The sequence below is a fragment of the Esox lucius genome, chromosome 25 (assembly GCF_011004845.1).
Source record: "Esox lucius isolate fEsoLuc1 chromosome 25, fEsoLuc1.pri, whole genome shotgun sequence".
Classification (NCBI taxonomy): domain Eukaryota; kingdom Metazoa; phylum Chordata; class Actinopteri; order Esociformes; family Esocidae; genus Esox; species Esox lucius.
In genome coordinates, this window is record NC_047593.1 from 10297349 (window position 1) to 10310062 (window position 12714).

At 40.8% G+C, this 12714-nt stretch overlaps 1 protein-coding gene across 2 annotated transcripts in view; it reads left to right on the top strand.

Annotated features, from left to right (window-relative positions):
• vegfc (vascular endothelial growth factor c) overlaps positions 1-4987 on the top strand; it is a 40522-nt gene extending 35535 nt beyond the window's left edge. For both annotated transcript variants that reach the window (XM_010894464.4, XM_010894465.4), the window contains exons 6-7: positions 1958-2282; positions 3729-4987. In XM_010894464.4, coding sequence (XP_010892766.1) covers positions 1958-2282; positions 3729-3840 — 437 coding nt within the window. In that variant the 3' untranslated portion in view covers positions 3841-4987. The remainder of the gene's footprint in view (positions 1-1957; positions 2283-3728) is intronic.
• The last annotated feature ends 7727 nt before the right edge of the window (positions 4988-12714 follow it).

The window sequence follows — 12714 nt, forward strand, 5'->3', positions numbered from 1 at the left end:
TCAACATGATCTCTACCACATAGGGTCATTTCAGTGGTACTTGTCAGCCTGGTTAGCCACAACAGCCTCACTCCATCTTGTCCCATTCCCATCAGATAAGCAGAAACAAGGCCTACAGTGATTTCTACACAAGATAGAGGAGCTGGAGATCAGTAAGAGACCTTTTTGGCTCCAGTGAATCCACTACTCCCCCTGACGATCACCTAAATCACAGAGGCACCATCCTCTTGAGAGATTCTTCTTTATGGCTGACATGGGAAAGTGGCGTCAACCATCTGTGAAAAAACAAAATCCTTTTGGACAGCACTGAAAATGACAGATGAATTTAGAATTTATAATCAAATTGGGGATGCATTGTTCTCATCATGAGCACCATAACAGCCCCATGTACAAGAAAACAGTCAACTGTTGAGTTGTGGATAGAAACCCTTACTGTGGTAAACATCACACGTTGCCATCGTAATCAGGGCCTGTTCATCGGTAAACACATAAACACTGTGTTGGCTGGAATCTGGAGGCCGACTGTAGCCAAATTCTCTCACTCTCTCGTTCACTGGCTCTCACTTGCTTATAGCTAATGATCTCGTTCCGTCTTCCTTTCTTCTGAGATTTTACATTTGGTTAATTACCAAGATTTTAAAGAAACATTTATTTGACTTGATTGGGGGCAAAATAATGTGCATTCCAGAATGATTGACGGGCAACAAAATGTTTGGTTGTTCATCAGCTTGATCTAACACTAGAGAGAATCAACATTTTATTGAGGTAACATTTTCAAGGGGGGGTTCTCAAAAAAAATTTTTGTCAACTGTGCATTTACTTTATTGTGTGCGCCCCCCTTAGCCAAGATAACAGCATGAGTGTTCTATGATGTTTGAGGTGGGAAAACACATAGCAGGGAATCCGAGACCATCTGAGACAATCTCTCCAGATCTTTCATAGTCCTTGGTCCTCGCTGATGGATTCTCCTCTTCAGCTAACACCACAGATTTTCAGTGGGGTTTAAGTCAAGGGACTAGGATAGACATTGCAAAAGCATGGTTCTGTGGACAAATACATTTTTGTGTGGATCTGGAGGAAAGCTTTGGAGCATTGTCTTGCTGAAAGATCCAACAATGACCCAGTTTTAGCCTCCTCACAGATGCAGCCAGATTTTTACTAAAATCTTAAAATCTTTTAAAATCTCCTTTTAGAATACTTGCCAAGTATTCTAACAAGGTTCCCAGAGACTTTGGAAGCAAAATGGCCTCACAGCATTACATATCCACCAATATACTTTACAGTGGGGTGTAGTTTTTTGTATAACAATCCCACTTTTTATTTGAGACCCACCCACTGGTGTTTGTGGCCACAAATCGTTATTTCTGTCTCTTCTGACATAATTGTGACACGTTTTATTTTTATATATTTCTTGCTTAAAGGGGCATTTCACTCATAACTTTATTTTCTGTCTTCTAAAAACCCATGAATGCTGGAAGTATGGGTTCAACCGCAATTTAATAAAACACATCCCTTTCCTATCATTGCAGTAGTAGAAGTTCTGTGTAAAATACAATTCAAAAGCTCAAAATCAAATGCAGGTTATGGTAAATGAAACATCGGAATGCAAGTGTATACAGGTCCAATAGAATGCAGTGTTTGTGTCCAACAACAGCTGTTGCTAACACGTGCAGGATGTTCTTCTCTTACGTAAACTCTTGAGAAAAGTTCAAGTGTTCCACACCATCCAACCTAGGGGGCTTTGGCATCGACGTCTCCACACGGACTGAAATAGAACATTTCACTATCTGATCGCAAGTGCCAACAGCTTAGCAGGAACGTAAATCACATCTGTCTTCAGAACTCCTGCATGTGATCAGGGCATTCTCTTCCAGAGGTTTAGGTCATATCCATTTCAAGTAGGTCAAATTCAGGAAGCAAACTCCTGAGCTGACTTGTTCTCTTCTCCCCTCTCTAGACTCATTTGAAGGGAACATCTGTGGGCCAGGTAAGGAGCTGGACGAGGAAACATGCCAGTGCGTGTGCAGACGACAGCTTCGGACCTCGGAGACATGCGGGCCCCATCGCTACCTGGACAAGGACACGTGCCGGTGTGTGTGCAAGACACCGCCGTCATCCTGTGGGCCGCACCGCGTCTTCAATAAAGACACGTGCCAGTGTGCCTGCGCCAGGATGTGCCCCAGGCACCAGCCTCTCAACCGTACAAAGTGTGCCTGCGAGTGTAACGAGTCCCCAAACCGGTGCTTCCTGAAAGGCCGAAGGTTCCATCAGGCCACCTGCAGGTGAATACAGCTTGACGATAAGGCAGCCGGACTAGGTTGAGGGACGCTGAAAATGAGGATGACAGCAAGAAAGGATGAAAGGGACAATGACCTTTCAAATTATAGCGACAACCTTTTCCAGGCTTTTCAAAGATTATTGACCATAGCAGACCGTGTACATTGATGGCATATTAACTGGTAATTCAAGTCGGGTGCATGGCTTACTAGTCTGTCAAAACAAAGGGCTGAAAAGATATCTTCCGTTATGAATCAGTGTAGATCAGAGATACTGACATGAAACGTTGCATTACATTAGCATGTTATGGAATTCACCAGATGCTCTTATCCGAATCGGGCTTACAATATTAATATTGCCCCCCCCATGGGATACGAACTTACAACCCTGTCACTGCAAGCGCCATGCACAACCAACCAAATGAACTGGGCCATTTTGGACACTGCCCGGGTCAGAGCCTATTTGATCCTATAGGATCCTATCAGGCCCCAGCTGTCTTTGCCAAACCTCTGTATGACATGGCCTCTGTATGACACACTCACCAGCTGGTTTTAATTAGAGCAGTGCATTCTGTTCGATTCAGACCATACAGCTATCCAGTGTTGTTAGCAGAGAGACAACCAGATGAGTGACGCGCTCTGTCAAACAGCTCAGACTAAACTAATGTGACTGGCTCTAATAGTATCTAAAGAGTATTTCGGCAAATCACTTCTGGATATGAACTGTTTTAACTGATGACCACAACTGAAAACACCAATTGATTGGTCAGACATGTTCATTTTCCTGACGCCCTTGTACATTTATCAAACATAAATCAGTTTCATTAGTTCAAGTATCATAACCCCTTCTTTTTTTAGTCTGCAAGGAGAGAATATGCATGCAAACCCATCCAGAGTTGGAAATGACTTGGAGCCATAAAAAACTGGAATATGTACTGCCCAATTATCAGTGATCTCACACTTTACTTTGCCAGCTCCGCTCCTGTGGTCCTTAACCAGCACCAGGGTGATATAATAACCACATTTTGTCAAAATGAACTCTCTTTAACAGTTTGGTGTTTACAGAATCGTGGTTGTAATACAACACATTTCACAAGCCAATAGAAGGTTTCATTGCTTCACAGTTAACTGCTAGCTCCTGTGTTTGAAGGACGGACAACAAGCCATGGTGACTGCTGCTAACCCTGTGCTGACCTGATTGAACAGAATCCGCTTTCTGTTTCATCTTTTTATTTGATGTCAAACTTACTGGAAAATATATAATTTCTGACTAAACTGTGTGCTCGATTTGGACTCAAACTAGGGTGATTGAGAGATGATTAAGAGGTTGTAACTAGTAGGACAAAGAAACAAACAGAAGGACATACCAAAATTGAGGATTTACACACCTGTGTTAATGTAAAACTCTTACACATAACACCATTTAATGCAACCGTCTGTCCTCCCCTGCAGTTGCTACAGACCACCTTGTGATGTGCGGAAGAATCGGCGCTGTGAATCGGGATTTTACTTCAGCGAAGAGGTCTGCCGGTGCATACCAACATACTGGAGAAGACTGGATTAACTCTGAGTTCACACAACGCAGCTGACTAGCCACACGATTATAATGATTATAATCTATTATAATAGCCTCAATGGTGTGGTGAAGTACCAAGCCTACAAAAGGTTGAAAAGGATGAAAAGGACACAGGTTCTGGGCAACTGTGGAATTATGCATTTCCTTTTGGTGCCAATCTTGGACACAGACACCAAACATCCCAAGAGGATTTCACAAAAGACTGAAGCCCTTAGGGCTTTATTTTTTACATTTTTCAAATTGTTTTGTTCTTGCTATGTCGGATATTGAAGTATATAATTTATTGCCACTAAATGTTTCGTAACTTTCTTGTATATTGTAATTTCAATATTTGCAAGAAAATACACTGTGATCAATATTTTTGTATCATGTGATGTCTCTTTAAAATAAAAGTTGTATAATGTTAACTTATTCCTAATCTACTTTATCATATTCGTAATTTACTGTAAATAGTTCATGTTCACAATTATTTTACCATTATTATGGCAGACTATATTTACGCAGACTAAAATGTTATATTAATTTTTATATTAATGTAAGACAGCATGTCCTTTATGAAGTGCCATCAACCACATAGTCATACATTTATGTTAGATACTTGAAAATATGCTTTATGTCACATAAGTCAGCCGTCTCACAAGCAGAAGTTTCATTGGGTTCTCAGTGCTGTGGTCAATATCACAAGGGTTTTTTTCTGATGCAAGTGATCATAACGGTTGGAGCACAACATTGGTCCTTAATTATGAAATGATGGAGGTTCTGTATTGACAACTGACCAGCAGGAGTAAAGGAATTATGGAGAAAAAAAGGCCACTAATCTGAAGATGATCCATGGACATTTGTGTATGAAAAGATGGATCCTGCCCTCTGAAAGAAAAATACTGTAGACAACACCAAACAACCCAAATAGATATGGAGCAGAAACTGCAGTCCAAACTCACGGGAAAAGTGAAAAGACATTTGAGATACATGAACAAAGGTGGAGCTAACAGTTAAATAAGCATCTCCAACAATATGGGTTTAAACAAGGTCAAGTCTTTGTGCTGAAGTGTCATTGTTATGATGTAGATGTATTTGTATTGTTCCCATGTTTTTTTACTGGAAAATAAATCACCAATTTGGCAAGGAACACAGCTATTCTGAGTTGGTGACAGTGGGTTTAACCTGCAAACAAAAAGGAGTCGTTACACTGTCCCATAATTAATCTGCGTCACTGTCTTGGGTTGGTATGGATACATTACGTGGGAGAAGAGTTTTTTTTTTGTTTTTTTTACGGAGAGTTAAATATGTACCAGGGTAGGGATCCAGAATGGGGTTTCGATTGTACAACCATGTTTCTTGAGGTTGCTTCGTGGAGGGCTGTATATTGGCACAGAAGAGGTTTTTTTCTGCGATATATAGTATATTCATCATTTTGCCGGATTTAAAATAATATCATCTTTCATAACAAATTATTTCATGCTCCACTATTGCATTCCATTCAGATAAGTAGTTGGTCTATTTGACATATCATCATGCTCTGTTAGTTACACAAGCAGGTCCAGTTATTCAAGCTTGAAGCACCTCCTTTCCAATTACGGCAACAACTCCTCAACCTAGAGCTTATCAATGCTTCAAAATAGCCAAAAGATTTGTGTTTTAAATTGTAAATAGAATATTTTATGTGTTGCATAAACAAAACCAGATGTTAAATCGGATTTAGCTGCTTTAACGTCTCATTTGGACTACTGGCTCAAGTTTATTCATCCCACTTATTATTCTTGCATTTAAACCGCACACCAGACAGTTATATAAAAGGTAAAAGGTAGAAATTGGTGTATTTTGTGTTTTTTTTAAATGTACAAACAACTTTATTGTGGTGTTCAAAGTGCAAACAATGTGGAATCGTTTGTAGGCAGCCCTTAGTATAGACATGTGTTGCATATTAGTATAGAGATCTGATAACCTGATCTTGCACTAGCTGATCATTTCCAGCTCTGATCATAGTATAATGATAGAGACAGTGAGTTTCGGTCATTGTGGTCAGTGAAGCGTCAAACATCTGGCCCTTAGCCCTCAGCTAGTGGCATCAACTGTGCCTTAAAACCCTGCTGAAGTGGAAACGACAATATCCACATTTATAAATAGGGTTGCTACTGAAATTATTATTTGTTAAGGGTATTTTTTTTACAGTACTTGAGGGATCACGGAAAATTACAGTTAACGTTGGCATGCCTATATTAAGACAGCTTGTAATTTTTCGTGTGCAGACAAACTGGAAATAGATTCCGCAAAGCGTTTGGACGGTTGCACAAGGAAACATGTAGAATCATATGAATATATCTTTCATTGCCAACACAAGATAGATGGGCAGGGTTTTAGCTTATTTGAACGGGTGACTTGGCACACTTTTATCTTGGTTCACGCATGTCGGATATGCAAGCTAGCCACTGCCTTGGTGTGTGACATACAAACCCAATTCCAAAAAAGTTGGGACACTGTACAAATTGTGAGTAAAAAAGGAATGGAATAATTTACAAATCTCATGAACTAATATTTAATTCACAATAGAATATAGATAACATATCGAATGTTGAAAGTGAGACATTTTGTAATGTCATGCCAAATATTGGCTAATTTTGGATTTCATGAGAGCTACACATTCCAAAAAAGTTGGGACAGGTAGCAATAAGAGGCCGGAAAAGTTAAATGTACAGATAAGGAACAGCTGGAGGACCAATTTGCAACTTATTATGTCAATTGGCAACATGATTGGGTATAAAAAGAGGATGTCAGAGTGGCAGTGTCTTTCAGAAGTCAAGATGGGCAGAGGATCACCAATTCCCCCAATGCTGCGGCGAAAAAGAGTGGAGCAATATCAGAAAGGAGTTTCTCAGAGAAAAATTGCAAAGAGTTTGAAGTTGTCATCATCTACAGTGCATAATATCATCCAAAGATTCAGAGAATCTGGAACAATCTCTGTGCGTAAGGGTCAAGGCCGGAAAACCATACTGGATGCCCGTGATTTTCGGGCCCTCAGACGGCACTGCATCACATACAGGAATGATACTGTAATGGAAATCACAACATGGGCTCAGGAATACTCAGAAATCACAACATGGGCTCGGCTAAAACTCTATAGGTCAAAAAAGAAGCCGTATCTAAACAGGATCCAGAAGCGCAGGCGTTTTCTCTAGGCCAAGGATAATTTAAAATGGACTGTGGCAAAGTGGAAAAGTGTTCTGTGGTCAGACAAATCAAAATTTGAAGTTCATTTTGGAAAACTGGGACGCCACGTCATCCGGACTAAAGAGGACAAGGACAACCCAAGTTGTTATTAGCGCTTAGTTCAGAAGCCTGCATCTCTGATGGTATGGGGTTGCAAGTGTGCGTGTGGCATGGGCAGCCTACACATCTGGAAAGGCACCATCAATGCTGACAGTTATATCCAAGTTCCAGAACAACATTTGCTCCCATCCGGACGTCGTCTCTTTCAGGGAAGACCTTGCATTTTTCAACATGACAATGCCAGACCACAAACTGCATCAATTACAATGTCATGGCTGCATAGAAGGAGGATCCGGGTACTGAAATGGCCTCCCTGCAGTCCAGATCTTTCACCCATAGAAAACATTTGGCGCATCATAAAGAGGAAGGTGCGACAAAGAAGACCTAAGACAGTTGAGCAACTAGAAGCCTGTATTAGACAAGATTGGGACAACATTCATATTCATAAACTTGAGCAACTTGTCTCCTCAGTCCCCAGACGTTTGCAGTCGGTCATAAAAAGAAGAGGGGATGCCACACAGAGGTAAACATGGCCTTGTCCCAACTTTTTTGAGATGTGTTGATGCCATGAAATTTAAAATCAACTTATTTTTCCCTTAAATGGCCATTAATAGATTTGTATATATGAACTTCGAAATTGGCCTTGGTATGGGCAAATTGACAAAGGAGTTTGATGGTGCTGCATCAGAGACATTTCACTGGTAACCTAGTTGCTATGTTTTCTCTCTCGTTGCAATTAAATTAAAACTGTTATTGTGTTAAGGAGTATGTTGATCTCTGCCTTACCTGCCTTAAAGAGTTCTGACTGGAGATTTCTAGCCCAGTGTGGATGTACCAGTCATATACAGTGCTGTTTGAATCTATATGAACCCCATCAGTAATTATAGTTTTTCTTAGTGTTCACTATGAAATCTTTATTGAATCAGAACCAGTCTTTTTTATGAGACATAACAGGTTTATCGTTGCCAATTCCATATGTTGGTTTATAGGATATGCTGCGTCTACTACAAAAACAAAATGTGCAAAAATAAGTGAACCCAGTTGCATTGGTTAAATCAAGTAGGTAAGTAGAGTCAGGTGGGTAAATAATTGGGTCCCAAATTGTTATGAAAGAGTTTGAACGGTACTCAAGAAACCTGATCTGTCTGGTGTTACACATACAGGTGAATGCAAAACACACCATGCATTTTTTAGTTTTTGTTAAATAAACCACTTATGTTAAATAAACAATGAAAATATAAGATATATTTTTGTTTATGTCAGTTATATTGAATAGCTTTATTACGAAGTGAGGATTAGATAAGGATCCTGATTTAATTGTAATATTTTATACAAAAATAATGACAATCCCTATAGGGTTCACATATTGTCAAGCAGGACTGTATATACATATTATATATATTATACACATTCCAGTGTTTTCAATAGTGGACATGCCTTAATCACAAGGTCCTATCTTGCACAGCCCCCTAATAATCCCATAGGAAGGCAAGGGCTGGGTGCACAAGTGGTGTTTCTGGTGGTCACCACAATCTAATTTACACACCAGGTGGGCCCTTGTCCTCCAGAAATACCCCACCCCCACCCCTCAACCATAGACCGATTCACATATGAGGTTTCAACAGCTTCAGCAGGGGAATGCATCTGGAGCACATTACCTCCACAAAGAGCCATGTATTATTTATTTATATATATATATATATATATATATATATATATATATATATATATATATATATATATATATACTCACCTAAAGGATTATTAGGAACACCATACTAATACTGTGTTTGACCCCCTTTCGCCCTCAGAACTGCCTTAATTCTACGTGGCATTGATTCAACAAGGTGCTGAAAGCATTCTTTAGAAATGTTGGCCCATATTGATAGGATAGCATCTTGCAGTTGATGGAGATTTGTGGGATGCACATCCAGGGCACGAAGCTCCCGTTCCACCACATCCCAAAGATGCTCTATTGGGTTGAGATCTGGTGATTGTGGGGGCCATTTCAGTACAGTGAACTCATTGTCATGTTCAAGAAACCAATTTGAAATGATTCGAGCTTTGTGACATGGTGCATTATCCTGCTGGAAGTAGCCATCAGAGGATGGGTACATGGTGGTCATAAAGGGATGGACATGGTCAGAAACAATGCTCAGGTAGGTCGTGGCATTTAAACGATGCCCAATTGGCACTTAGGGGCCTAAAGTGTGCCAAGAAAACATCCCCCACACCATTACACCACCACCACCAGCCTGCACAGTGGTAACAAGGCATGATGGATCCATGTTCTCATTCTGTTTACGCCAAATTCTGACTCTACCATCTGAATGTCTCAACAGAAATCGAGACTCATCAGACCAGGCAACATCCTTCCAGTCTTCAACTGTCCAATTTTGGTGAGCTCGTGCAAATTGTAGCCTCTTTTTTCCTATTTGTAGTGGAGATGAGTGGTACCCGGTGGGGTCTTCTGCTGTTGTAACCCATCCGCTTCAAGGTTATGCGTGTTGTGGCTTCACAAATGCTTTGCTGCATACCTCGGTTGTAAAGTGTGGTTATTTCAGTCAAAGTTGCTCTTCTATCAGCTTGAATCAGTCGTCCCATTCTCCTCTGACCTCTAGCATCCACAAGGCATTTTCGCCCACAGGACTGCCGCGTACCGGATCTTTTTCCCTTTTCTTTGTAAACCCTAGAAATGTTGGTGTGTGAAAATCCCAGTAACTGAGCAGATTGTGAAATACTCAGACCGGCCCGTCTGGCACCAACAACCATGCCACGCTTAAAATTGCTTAAATCATCTTTCTTTCCCATTCTGACATTCAGTTTGGAGTTCAGGAGATTGTCTTGACCAGGACCACACCCCTAAATGCATTGAAGCAACTGCCATGTGATTGGTTGATTAGATAATTGCATTAAGGAGAAATTGAACAGGTGTTCCTAATAATCCTTTAGGTGAGTGTATATATATATATATATATGTGTGTATGTATATATATATATATATATATATATATATACACACACACACACATATACACACTGATCCGCCATAACATTATGACCACTGACAGATGAAGTGAAATACACTGATAATCTCGTTATCATGGCACCTGTCAGTGGGTGGGATATATTAGGCAGCAAGTGAGAATTCTGTCCTCAAAGTTGATATGTTAGAAGCAGGAAAAATGGGCAAGTATAAGGATCTGAGACTGAAGATGTGACATGGGTCAAATTGTGATGGCTAGACGACTGGGTCAGTGTTACAGAGCGGGCTTCCGCTCCACCTCCTCTTCGCCACTGTAGGACACTTTCACCAGAATATGAACTCATCATCCCATCATGCCGCTCACCTGGGACTGATTGCACACACACCTGCAACTCACCCACACTCATCTATATAAACCCTGTTCACTCTCAAGTTCATTGCGAAGTATTGCATTGCCCCGGCGTACAATTTCTGAACGTTTTTCACTGTGTTTGCTGAACTGTTACCGACCTTGGATTGTTTATACCGACCTCTGATTGTTCTGCTGCCTGTCTCGACCCGGATTGTTCATTGGACTGTGATTCCTGTCTCGACCCTTGCCTGTGATCTACTTCTGCTCTGTGATTTTCTCCGTTGTTCTGTCTGCCCCTGATTCACCCTGCCTGTTGACTATTCTAAATAAAAGCTACAAATGGATTCTGCTGCTGCGTTCCCAGTCTGCAGTGGTCAGTACCTATCAAAAGTGGTCCAAGGACTGAAAAGCGGTGAACGGGCGACAGGGTCGTGGGCGACCAAGGCTCACTGATGCACGCGGGGAATGAAGGCTGGCCTGTGTGGTCCGATTTAAAAGACGAGCTGATGTAGCTCATACTGCGGAAAAAAGTTAATGCTGGTACTGACAGAAAGGTGTCAGAACACACAATGCACCGCAGTTTGATGCTTATGGGGCTGTGTAGCCGCAGACCAGTCAGGTCAAAGTGTTGACTTGGCCTCCAAATTCCCCAGATCTCTATCCAATCGAGGATCTGTGAGATATACTGGACAAAAAGGCACCTTCAGAAATCTAGTGGAGTCCACGCCTTGATGGGCCAGGGATAAAAGGGGAACCTACACAATATTAGGCAGGTGGTCATAATGTTATGGCTGATCGGTGTATCTACATATACAGTTAATTCAGAAAGTATTCAGACCCCGTTACTTTTTCGACAGTCGGTTACATTACAGTCTTATTCTAAAATAAATCAAGACAATACCCTATAATGACCAAGCAACAACAGGTTAGATGTGTTGTGAGATGTCCTTCTGCTCTAAATAGTGGTTATTTGAGTACTTTTCTGTCAGCTTGAAGAAGACAGAACTGCCCCTCACTGGAGGTTTTTTGTACATTGCACCATTCTCCATACATCTGCTGTACTAACACATGTTCAACTTTATCTTTAACCAGAAATAAATTGCACAGACATACTGTATGTCTGCGGATGCCTATTTGGTTCAAAGATTTTATGTTCAAAGAAAAGTTCCTTCCCATCCAGAAACACGGCTTTGGAATGACAGAATGCTACAACAAATTGTCTCTGAGAAGGAAGGCAGAAAGAGACAAAAGAGGCAGAACATACTGTGTCTGTGGACCGTGAAACAAAGACAAATTGCTAGAAACAGCCATTTCATCAACAAAGGAAAGATAGACAGACGAAAGAGAAAAACATTGAGTGTTTGTCTGACTCTTTCACCATCATTTGCGGTCAAGGATTAAAGGTTATGTTCTCCTGCATTGATGTGGGTCATCATGGGATAAGGGTCAGGCCATTGTTTGGTATTGGTGTGTTCTGCATAACTGAAAAGGAAAACACTTTGAAAAACGGAACAGAACAGACAGACATGTAAATAAATCAGTGTCTCATTTCATTAGATTGCTCTGCAGTTCCAGACATCTGAGAGATTTAGAAGAAAAAACAGATTTCAACAAAAATAAAAAAAATAAACTTCAAATAGAAAACACATTGATATCAATTAGATTATATTAGAAATTTAAAAGCTGGGGGTAGCCAAAAACTAATAACTTTTATATAAGCATGTGATACATGACACTGGGTCTCCCTTGGTGTGCGGTCTGTGTGGAATGCACTCCTCATGGCCTAAAGTCACTGTGAAGACATTAGAGTCTCACTGTCTACTGTGTCATGTCTGTAAAACACCTGAGCGATCTGAAGTACATCGGTCATGCTTTAGGGCTCCTCCCAGGCCTCCCAGTGGTGAACATATGTTGGCTCAGCTATCCAGTGTGACTGGGGGTATGTGACCACAGGTACTACTCCACACATTGGTTTGTCAGGTGGCCAGTGGCCAAAGCCTTGAAAGGTTACCAAATATAACAACTCACAGAAAGAAAACTTTGAAACTATGTATGCAATTAAAATAAACAGATATACAATATCCTTGTGCAGAGAAAATCAGAACGCCCCCACCTTAACCATCACATAAAATGGCTAAAATTAGAATCAGGTGAACCAAAACAGGAACACATGATTGAAAAATCGTTAGTCAGGGCTCCAGACTGTGACCAAATTAGTTGCACACCCTTCTCATTATCATAAAAGAGACGACGAAAA